Source organism: Emys orbicularis, chromosome 10, assembly GCF_028017835.1.
Source record: "Emys orbicularis isolate rEmyOrb1 chromosome 10, rEmyOrb1.hap1, whole genome shotgun sequence".
NCBI lineage: Eukaryota > Metazoa > Chordata > Testudines > Emydidae > Emys > Emys orbicularis.
This window is the reverse complement of record NC_088692.1, coordinates 8,346,468-8,358,069: the sequence shown is the minus strand read 5'-3', so window position 1 is coordinate 8,358,069 and position 11,602 is coordinate 8,346,468. Positions and strand designations below refer to the sequence as shown.

At 47.2% G+C, this 11,602-nt stretch overlaps 1 protein-coding gene across 2 annotated transcripts; it reads left to right on the top strand.

Moving 5' to 3' along the window:
* The first annotated feature begins 886 nt into the window (after positions 1–886).
* Positions 887–11,602, top strand: TMEM11 (transmembrane protein 11). Of its 2 annotated transcripts, none has more exons than XM_065411764.1 (2): positions 887–988; positions 10,704–11,602. In XM_065411764.1, exons 1-2 carry the CDS (start codon positions 921–923, stop codon positions 11,218–11,220), a joined length of 585 nt encoding a protein of 194 aa, XP_065267836.1. In that variant the 5' UTR covers positions 887–920; the 3' UTR covers positions 11,221–11,602. The 2 variants fall into 2 exon arrangements, with proteins under 2 accessions (XP_065267836.1, XP_065267837.1); XM_065411765.1 differs by lacking the exon at positions 887–988 and adding an exon at positions 10,299–10,453.

Below are 11,602 nucleotides of genomic sequence, written 5' to 3'. Positions count from 1 at the left end.
TAGCTTAGTAGTAGAAGCCCAGGCTTGCTGGAGCTAAAGAAATCTAGCACCTGCGTGCAGCTGTGCGACGTACAGGTTACTCAGGGGTTCGTAATCTACAGCATGCATTACACTGCTGTCCCCGCCTGCTCCTTCCTAGCAGGACACGGAAGGTACCAGGCTAGAGCTGTAGTCAGGAGCGTCCCTACCCATTATCTGTCGGTCAGCAGGGATCAACAGGGGTTGGGTTAGTATTTATTTTTAAATAGCTAGCTGCATGTGAGCCCACCTCTTCCCCAGGACTGTCTTTGTTCAGCCCCTCTGCCAGGTCAGACTGTCCCCACTAGTCCACCCAATGCTTGACCCTGCCATTAGGGCTGGGTGGGGTCAGGCCTATTTGAGGCCAGGGCTGTCTCCCCCAGGGTGGCCTCTCCCTGACCCTAGCCTGTGGCTTGGGGCAGCCGGCTAGAAACTATAGAAGTAGGGGAGGGAAGCCCGGGGAGGAGGCTTTTATAGGGGCTCTGCCCCTGCCCCCAGCTCTGAGAGCACATACCCAGCCCCACCTGGAGCCCCACGTGGCCCGCTCCCACGAGGCTGCCCCGGTGCTTTGTGGGAGTTGTAGTCCGTTTTCCCCAACCACTCCCCTGGGTGTTTCCCTGCGAAGACAAGCTGGCTATGGGGAGGACATGGGGTTGAGCTCAGGTCCTGGGCCTCTCTAGCGCCGTCCGGCGCGTCCCCGCCTTGCCGCCCGCAGGACTACATATCCCATGGGCCCCAGCGCGGCGCAGAGCATGGTGGGGGTTGTAGGCCGCTTTGGCGGCGGGCGCGCTCCCCCAGTGGCTCCGGCCCGCGACCTGGACTCCATTTCCCGGCAGGCTCGGGCGCAGGCCCGGGCCCCCTTGGCGGAGAGACATTTGCGACTCGAGCCGAGAGTCTCCAAGATGGCGGCGTGGGGAAGGAGGCGCGCTGGCCCCGGCAGCAGCAGCAGTGGCAGCGGCGGTAGGGAGAGGTGAGGCCTGGCCGAGCGGGCAGCAGGCAGGGCGGGACTCCGGGGCGCCGCCAGACTGGGACCCAGAGGGGCCTGAGCAGGGGCGATGGGGAGTGGACCCGGGATCCTGCTTGGTCCGGGCTGGGCGGAGGCTGGGCCCCCTCCCCGCCGTGAGCGGGACGGGGGGGAGAGACACTGAGGGGGAGGCCGGTGGAGTGAGGGGGGGAGAAGGGGGAGGCCGGTGGAGTGAGGGGGGGAGAAGGGGAGAACGGGCCAGTGAGGGGGTGCAGGTCATGGGGGAAGGGGACACTGAGGGGGAGGCCGCTGGAGTGAGGGGGTGCAGGTCAGCGGGGAAGGGGAGACCAGTGGGGAGGGTGGGAAGGGGGAGGGGAGAAGGGGATAGTGAGGGGGTGCAAGTCAGGGGGGAAAGGGAGACCAGTGGGGAGGGTGGGAAGGGGGAGGGGAGAAGGGGATAGTGAGGGGGTGCAGGTCAGGGGGGAAGGGGAGACCAGTGGGGAGGGTGGGAAGGGGGAGGGGAGAAGGGGATAGTGAGGGGGTGCAGGTCAGGGGGGAAGGGGAGACCAGTGGGGGGGTGGGAAGGGGGAGGGGAGAAGAGAAGGGGATAGTGAGGGGGTGCAAGTCAGGGGGGAAAGGGAAACCAGTGGGGAGGGTGGGAAGGGGGAGGGGAGAAGGGGATAGTGAGGGGGTGCAGGTCAGGGGGGAAGGGGAGATCAGTGGGGGTGGGGTGGGGAGGGGAGAAGGGGACAGTGATGGGGAGGCTGCTGGAGTGAGGGGATGCAGGTCAGGGGGCCGGGGAGGGAGGAGAGGGGAAGAACAGGCCAGTGGGGGAAATGGAGAGGCCTGTTGTGGGGGAGAGGGAGGAAAGGGGAGAACAGGGCCGGTGATAGGAGGAATCAAAGCCACCATCTACCAGAGTGAGCTAAGGACAGAGCTGCAATAGTCCCAAGCTTGTGGGTAAATCCAGGGCAGAGTCCAGCTGCAGCGAGGAAGGCACAGTCTGCAGCTGGCTCCAGCAGGAGTGCCTTAGCTGGGGGCGAGTTTCCACGGGAGTGAGTTGCAGGGAAGGAGAGGCAGCGTCAGGGGGAAGGTCAGTGCAAATCTGCACGTTACCAAAGGCAGCTTTAACCCTTAGGCCAAACGATGACTCGTAGTTGTGCTCAGTGGTAGGAGCATTCTGGAGACTGGGGCGCTCCTTAAAAATCTCTGTTGAAAAGCGGTGGAGGCAACAGAAGACCTTCAGAGTGACCTCCCTTTGGAGAGTGCTTAATGCTGGTTGAGTGGCTTGTGTCCCTTGGATTTTGCTGTTTTGCTCCCTGGATTTGGAGGCTGCAGAGTAATTTTAGGGGGAGGGAAGGGCCTGGCTGCTCTGGTGGTGGTTGCTGCTGTTGGCTTTTTGTAGTGTCTGCACTCACAAAGAGCTTTCTAAAATGCATGTTTGGTCACCAGCTGTGTTTCTGCCTCTGTCAGGATGGATGAGCAACTGGGACATGGTGGAACTCCCTGCAGAGTAGCTGTAGAAGTTTTGGAAGCCTAACTTTAAAGACAGGAAAGAGAGAAATCTTGTTGCACTACCTTAAAATTTGTATGCATAATTCTTTACTTTCTTAAAACTTCTGGCTCAATTCTGTTGTCCCTTCCGTTGGCATCTCCTTCCTTCTTCCCACCCTGGTGCTAGCTAGTGTAACCAACAGCCTTTGAAAGCAGCTGTCTTTTTATGGAGTAGCAAAATTGTCCTTTGTTCTACCACCCAATTTAAAGACTCTGACAGCCCTAGGTGGGGTGGTGTTGATGATGTTGTGCTTTACAAACACAAACAAGTTACTTGCCTCACTGACCTGAGGTTTAAATATGATCCTAACTTTTACAAATGAGTGGGAGGGGAGTTGGGCATGAAAATAGGCACAGAGATGACACAGCAAGACAGTCTGTGACTAGAGTACCTCTAACCACTACTACACACTCCCTCCCAACACAAACCTGGCAAAGGGCTGGTTTTGTTATGTGTCAGACAATTCCCCTTCCAAATAACTTTGTATGGTAAGATCACCTGCTTTTAGTGTAAATCTTCTTAGCCAAATGATGATGATCTCCCACTTGTGCAATTGGAGATCTCCACTGCACTCTTGGCTGGTGTCTTTTTCCAAGTCACACCTACCTATCTTGTGTGGTGTTGGGAACACAGCTTGTGTGCAGGGCAATGGTGATGGCTCAGTTATCATCAGATGACGACGTGTATATGTTATATATAGCAAATACAGTTTTCTTATGTTCATGAATATGATTCTTGTTCAAAGACAGATTCTTACTGACTGAGCACACTGATGCAGCTTTCTCATCAAAGAGCCGTTTTAAGGTATTTCTCTAGCTCAGTTTGTAGCTGTCAGCCAGCTAGTCTAAAAGGAGTGTATGTTGAGGGGTAATGTCACGGGAATAGCTAGTGAATAAAATACTGTCCAGTGTTAGGAAAGTTAGTCAAATGTAACAAAACCACTGGCAGCTATAACTACAGAGACCATATCCCTCCATAAAAGATCTGATTGATACCTGGAAGGTCTCTTTGGTCACTACCAGATTATACTTTATTCGTGGGGCATATGGCTAAGGATCTAACAGTATATTAGCTGTCGATTCTGGGCTGGTTTTATGATGGTGGTTAAAGGTTAAACAAAATACTGAAAAACAAACTAAAGAGAACCCACTAAATACTGCTTTCCCTCCCTCATTCCAAAGGGACTCTTTATGCAGAGTATCTAAAGGGAATTGCTAATCCGTAGCCCAAAGCAATTTATAATGGAGAACAGCTACCGCGTGCACTTGGAGTTCTTGTCTAAAATTCTGCACGATGACCACTAGAGCACAAAAGAGAATGCCACTTGTTCCCTGGGGAAACAGTCTAACAAACTTGTACAGCTCAGAAAGAGCAATGCAATAAGGCAGCTTTGATTTCATCCCAACTATGTTTACTGGCTTCTGGGCCGTCTTAAAGGTCTTTCCTTTCACTACCTGTACCGCTTGGATTTCCAGTAATCCGTGTGCTTGGAGCAGTGATTGATCTGCTTCCGTTAGTCTAGCTAATTGTTTTGTTAAACTAAAAGTGGCGCTTCTCCTGCTCATTGTGGTCTCCTTAATGGTATTGCAGTATTTTCGGTGGTGGGTGCTGTCTTCTATCACTGGTGCAGCTCTCGGGGTCTCGTCCTTCATTTTCCCTGATCTGTTCTCCCCTCTCTCCCCCCAATCCTGTTTCCAAAGAGAACTGTATAGAATTCCTTATTTGGCTATAATCTTATTGCATTTAAGTTGCTTCCCTTGAATGGAAATTTGCTTTGCCTCTGTGCTGTTGCTTCTTGTCCTCTTTGTTCTGACCATATTGATTATTGTTCTCCGAAGGTTGTGGTTGAACACATTGTCTCGGTGCTGAGATACTGATAGTAATGGGTCAAGAATGCTAGAATGTGGGACAGTGCTGTGGGGAAAGCTTGTTGCCAGACCTCAATTCTCATCTGGAGTACCCCTGTCATTGCAGTCCTGGACCTTTCCTGAGCTGAAATGGACAAGCTTGTCAAATTGTATGATGGTTTTGTGATGTGGAATTTTTCCACTGGGGATTAAGGTGAGACCACAACTCATTTTTCATGTTGAAAGTAACAAGAGTTGAACCCAGATCTAGAAATAAAAGGTTAGTGCATTAATGTTCTTGAGTCTGGCCTGTCCACACAGTACTGACTTATTCAGGTTTGGTTGGGACTCTAACGATGTCAGACACTGTATGCTTTTGGCCATCTGTGATGTGGCTCTATTTGAATTCATTCACACACCAGCCTTCAGTCCTTAGTTGCACTGGTGTACTCATTTCTTTTGTGCATGTTGCATGTGACGCAAGTTTTGCAAATCACAAGCATTATCACACGAGAGGAAGCCCATCTTTTTCAGTCACCACTCAAACAGGTCTCTTTGCATTTGCAGTTCTCATGAATTTCTGCCTAGTACTGTTTACCTACAGTCAAGAAACCTCTCTTTGAATGGTGGAACCACAGGTATTCTGTTGTCCATGAGCAATTGTATCACCTTTCAAAAAGCTAACCTGGGACTTACACGTCGTATATAAAAGGGGTTCAGAAACTTGAACAAATGCAACAAAGGAATCGTGGACTGTGCACGATTTGGGGATACTTCTGATCAGGAGTGGAGATGCTTTCCGGACACCCACCAGTCAGAACTTAAAACTACTAGCCAGAAGTATATATGATAGACGGGACAGGGAGCGGGCCTCCACCAGTGAGGTCCAGGGGCACCCCACTGATGAGAAGGCTTACCTCCTTTCCATTCCCAGCTGGTGGCTGGAGAAGGATGCTGGGAAAGTTCTTCCAGGACATTGTCCTGGATCCCGTTTTCAGCAGAGCTGGGGGCAAGAGAGCAAGATGTGAAAGGCTCCTCCTGCTATATACCTGTGCTATGTCCTGCCGAGTTTGGAAACTGGATTAAAGGTATGTGTGGTGAAAAAGAAACAGACCGTGTGTTTGTGACTAGGATACCACGAAAACAGGCTAGGCAGCACTGCTCATGGGGTAGCTTGAGAAGCATCCTGTGACATTTAGGTGGCCACTAGAGGCTTTTTAACTTTTTAGGGGAGACGGGGCAGATTTTGGAACCCTAACTGGGAAATTTCATGAGTGTCTAGCATATAGCTAGCTGCAATGTCTTCTTAGTGCACTAGGTGATGTTTTTGGTAGGGGAATACATTTCAAATTTAATTTTAAACTCACCATGTGGTTAACATGGGCATTTCTGCCCCTCTTGCTGGTGGTTGCTGTATCAGCTGCTGAGGATCATTGTTTGTTTGTAATCCTGCAGGTACAGAAATCAGTGTAAATTATTTTACAAAACTAGCTACAAAAGCCATTTAATCTACTGAACCATCAGAACAGAGCATTCCTCTGTCTTTTTTTTACACAGACACTGAAAAGCCAGGCATCAAGAATGAGACACTTAAAAAAACAAAAAAAAAATCATCACAGGAAATGGGATTCATCAAGCAGTGATATGCAAATAGTATTCAAGATACAAGTTACACAGCTACAACAGAATGGATATAAAACTTTCCTGTGGCAAAGCCCTTCCTTCTTGGAAGAAGGGCTCTAGAAAATCATTTAACATTTCCTAGTTTAACAGCTGTTTTTAAGCATAACTAGCACATCCAGCCTTTGGCTGTGAGGCATTACTACATGGATCTCCTCTGACATTGGTTACTTATCGCACTTTCAAGTAAAATCGAGAATAACTGAGTTATCAATACTCCTACCTAGGTCCATACAAGCACAGAACTGACCATGCTTAAACCCTGGCTGTGTTTTTTCCAGGGGTGGTGGTGAGTCCACAGGCTCCAGTGTGCGCTGTTTTGTTCAAATGAAAGGCCCTATGTCATGGAAAATCGGTTTTGTTAGTCTTTGTACTTGAGGTCTCTGAGGCAAGAACCCCATTCTTGTTCTGCATGTCAACAAGTTCTGGTAAGTCTTGTAGACAGAGTTCCACAGAGTTCTCTCCTATGCGGGGACACTACACGCTCTTCGGATTTTTCTTCTTTTGTGTACGATTGTGTTCCCCAGGCTTTCCGCCTGTTGCAGCCAACCTCGCATGTGGGAATGACGCACACTGAATTTAACTTCCCACATGCCTGAACTTTAGTGTAATATTTATCTTGCATTTACCCCGTATGTAATTTCTGCTCACTTCACTGTCTCCTCACACCCGCTATTGTTTGAGTAGCTCATCTCCTTTCCCCCCATCCTTTTTGTTGGGATTATCTAGTCAATTGCCAAGATAAGCAATTGCATCTTGAGCACTGTCTGATGGAAGAATAAGTTGCTCTACCAGGGATTATTTGGTCAAGGGATCAGCAGCTGCTGTGCTTGGAGCCCCAAGAGCATACCGCCCAGGGCCAGGTGCTTTCGGGGGTGCACATCCCATTCTGTTTTGCTTCGTGTCTTTTATATGGAACAGTTTTATTTCGCTTATTTTTGCTCCTATGCATCGTGTTTTGACTTCACACCTATAAAAGCCTAGAGCCCAAGAATGGATAAAGCTTCTGAAGAGAGAGGAGGGCTCGAATAAACTTATTTTCTGATAGTAATTTCAGTCCAAGGTTAATGTTTAATGTGTTCCTGTCCTATTTTCCTTGACTGGAAGGCTATTGACCAAGTGGGTCTATGAGAGTATATAAAGTGTGGGGAAAGGAAGGCAGGGGATGGGAGGGATAGTCAAAGATCCTTCAAGGACCAGAAGGATTCTGGAGGGAAGAAATCACTTGAAGCCTGAGAGTGTTGGGGTCTGAGCTGGGTTGGTGTGTTTCAATCAGAATGGGCCTGTTCCTCTTAAATTGCCAGACCTAATTTGAGCAACCCACAAAATTATAGGAAGTTGAACAGTGGGTAGGGTTCTTCTCTCAACCTAAACGTTTCCCATAACTTCACTTGGTTGACATGGCATTTCTGACGTAAGAAACTTGAGCCTTGTTTTTAGCTAGGAAGCTGAACCATTGCTGAAAATGGCTTTAGCATCAGTTCCCCTTGAAACTGGATTGAAGTCATTAAGTATTAGCACCAAGTGGGTGAAACCACTTGCTGTTTCACAAAGCCTAGGTCTCAAGTGTGCCTTCCAGGGTTAGCAATTGCCCAGAAAAAAATGAGTTTAGGAAAGGGTGCTGGTAAATACAGGCGTACATATGGTTTAAACCGGGAAAAATAATTGTATCCATGTCTGGCTAGTTCAGCAAGCATAGAACGAATCCTTGTCAAACTTTGGGTACATCCATTCAGAACTGAGGAACGGGCTCCGTCTATCCACTACATTAAAGGACGTCTTCTGCTACAGAATGCTGCATGGCCAGATGGACCTAGTAGTTTGCAAGTCTGTGTGCCTCTGACTGCTTAACGCTTCAAGCCTACAACTGCATTACTGTTGTTTCCTATAACCAAATGGTTTTGACTTTTGTTTATAGAGTATTGAAAACAGAAATGAGCCGTGACATGCATAACTGGCTTGAGAACATACCAAACCAAAATGCATAGGCATTCCAATGTTCAGTATTCTAATTAAATATATTAGTATTACGCCCACTGCAGTTTTACTTTATTTGTACAAACCTAAACTAATCGATTAATCTACTCGCTTGTGTAACCACAATTTGAATATGTAACTAAAACTAAGTGTAATGTGGTGTGCATTAACTAAACAGTTTTCAAAATAGAAAATGCCTTAAACTGGGGCTAACTTGTTTTTTCTGGGGCAATAAAAACCATGATTTTTACCAGGTAAAAACTACCTCTGGTAAATACCCCATGCCATCCCTGATGCATTCTGAAATGGATCTGAAAATTCTACTGTCCTACACTAGCACTTAAGACATCTTCAGTACTTACTCGAGGGGGAAACCATTGGTGAAAAGATTTAACTTCACCCTGTATGCCATGACTACGCTTGACTCTATTTGTGCAGTGAAACTAGGTTGCTCGAGTTCTTTTCCTGGTGCTGTCATGCTAACCCAATTCTGTTTGGCGTTTAAACCAACAAATATTGTACTTTTACTAGACAGGATCCCTTTAAATTAGCAAAAATGCTTTCCTTTAAAAGCTTGCAGCTCCAAGGTTGAGCAGTGGACAAACTGAAGGGGTTAATCTGCTAGAGAACGTACTTTTTTTGGAAAAGAAATCTTAAGCTTCACAGTGAAATGTTTTGTTTCCGTCACCAAATAAATAGAATCTCATAGGAGATGGGCAAACCAGTCCTTGTCCTAGGCAGCATTGGCAGAATCTCCTATTCTAAATGCAGACACGTTCAAGGCAAACGTAATGTAACCAGAGAATGCCCAATGTCTGGCTTACAAGGAAAACCTTGCTTGCCAACCAAACTCTTACAGAAACCGCTCATTCCGTCCTAAAGAAGGAGGCTGATAAGTCTTAGCTCCTGCTGCTTGGTATTGTTGTCACCATTCACTGTAAACAAGCTACTTCAGGCAACAGCCTGTAATTTAACAATATTCTTGATTGCAGGTGGCTGCTGCACAGTACCCTTCACAGTGAGACTAAAACTGAATTTAAAGAGTAATGTCTGGTACTACAGCAGCTTGCCAACATGTACCCTCTCTTCCTTTGCCATTTCCAGTGCGAACACACTAGTATCTGTATACTAATGGAGCAAGAAAGAAGTGTTCGTTTCAGTCTCCATTGCAGAGTTCTCCCTTGCCAAATCACTATTACCAAGTGAGCCCAAGTGCTATCAGGAATGATGACTGCTGCGAGTAGGGCAAAGTTGTGTCCTGGTTGCTCTTGCTGTGCTAAAGGAATTTGCCAAATAACTATATCCTTGGGAGCCCATGTGCTCGGGACACTGGAGCTCTAAGAGAACATATTAAAATCAGTTTCTTTTAATGAGGTAAAACCCACCCAGTGTAACAGACAACGCCATTTGCTTTGTTCTGCTTTCTCAGTGAGGGCACAGAGCAGATGTGAGGCTACTGCACAGATAAGCGAACATATCTGTGGACTTTGGAGTAACAAGATAAAGGATAAGATGCTGCTGTGGGCAGGTAGCTGGAAACTAGTCCAGGCTACCTACAGCTGTTTTACCAAGGGCTAGAGATCTTGCATGATCCGTGCAGTATGTGTGTACAGAACTTACCTAGTACAGTCTGGTGACAGGAGTAGGGAGATTGCTCCAGGGTAATGTTGTTTCTTAGCATTTAACCAATATTGCAGTAAAACCCACCTCTTTCCCCGGTTGCCTTCCAATGTGGCGAGAGGAAGGAACCAAATGTGCTAACAAATTCTGATTGATTGCTCTGTCACCTCTCCCTCTAGCTACACATTTGTGTCATTCCTTATCACCACAGGCTGGATCCCACAAATTAGCCAGTTTTATAGCAAGCTGGAGTATAGGTTGCATAGCTGTTGGTTCTAGAACTAACATGGTTGAGGTGTGGATCTGGAAATGTGGGGATTAGCATGGGTTGTTCTGATCTATGCCAGGAACGAGGGTGGCCAAAACACGTCTCATTGAAAATTTGCAACACCTTCGTTGAGGGGACAACTTGTATTCGTATCCATAGTTGGGTTTTTTGTTCTGTTGGTGGCTCATTCCATCATCTGACACAGTCTCCTCTTTGTGACATTGACACCAGTGCTTAATTTTTCCCAGGGCTGATCCCTGAGACCTCTCGTCTTGGCAGTTCAGAGCCCCGGCACTTCCAGGCTTGCTGCATCAGTTACGAATATAAAAATAATTGCTTGAGCCCCAGCACCTCTTTCATTACAGATTAAATGCTGATTGACACCATCCCCACAGCAGCTGACTGTGACGTCACTGATGGCGGAAATCAAGTGGAGAATATGTTTCAGGAGGATTCAACCAATTGCAAGATCTTGTTTTCTTGAAAAGTTCCTAATTCCCCAACGTGAGGAAAGTAAAATTCATGTATGTAAAATGCATAGTTAAGCCTAAATCAAAGAGCTTTTCCGAGTTTCTCTTGAACAATCAGCTGATCTCAAATGAGTTTTGATCAGAAAAATTACTACTTTGTTGAGGGAAAAGCAGCGATCAAGTGACCGTAAGGTGCTGACCTGGTTTCAGTTGTCAATCTTCCATACTCCAAGCTAACTGGGTTAATGTAGAGGAAGGGTTGTCTCTGTGCTTTGTAGCTTAATTCTGTGTTTCCTGTTAACAGGATCATCTTGTCCTCCACGGAGTGTTACATTGTGCATGAAATCTACAATGGGGAGAATGCTCAGGACCAGTTTGAGTACGAGCTGGAGCAGGCCCTGGAAGCACAGTACAAATATATAGTGATAGAACCCACTCGCATCGGTGACGAGACCGCTCGCTGGATCACAGTTGGGAACTGCCTGCACAAGACCGCCGTCCTAGCAGGCACCGCTTGTCTCTTCACCCCTCTGGCACTTCCAGTAGATTATTCCCATTACATCTCCCTGCCTGCTGGCGTGCTGAGCATGGCCTGCTGCACCCTCTACGGTATCTCCTGGCAGTTTGACCCTTGCTGCAAGTACCAAGTGGAGTATGATGCCTATAAACTTTCCCGCCTGCCCCTGCATACGCTCACTTCCTCCACTCCTGTGGTGCTGGTGAGAAAGGATGACCTGCACAGAAAGAGACTGCATAACACGATAGCACTCGCTGCCCTGGTGTACTGTGTAAAGAAGATCTATGAACTCTATGTTGTATGACTTCAGTAGGGAAAAGAGAAACCCACAAAGACAAGTGTATTAAGACTCCCACAGTAACATTTTTTTCCTCTGAGAAGCAGTGGAGACTGGGAAGGCGTTTGGTTTAATAGAGTTGTTATTTTTTAAATAACACATCACTGATGCACCAAGGTTTTTCAGTTCTTCATTACTCTTAAGATGTGGATCTGCAGTGACTTGAGAGCTGTACGCTAGGCTGTGGGAGCCAAATCCAGCAATGGAACGTTGATGGAAGAAAACTATATAAAGGGGGAGTGAAAGGTTTTTGGTTGTTTTTTTGGGAAACTTTTAAGAATATTGTTTAATTGTATACACAGAACCAGCCCAAAGTTATCATTGCCCATTAAAAGATGAGAATTTCAAA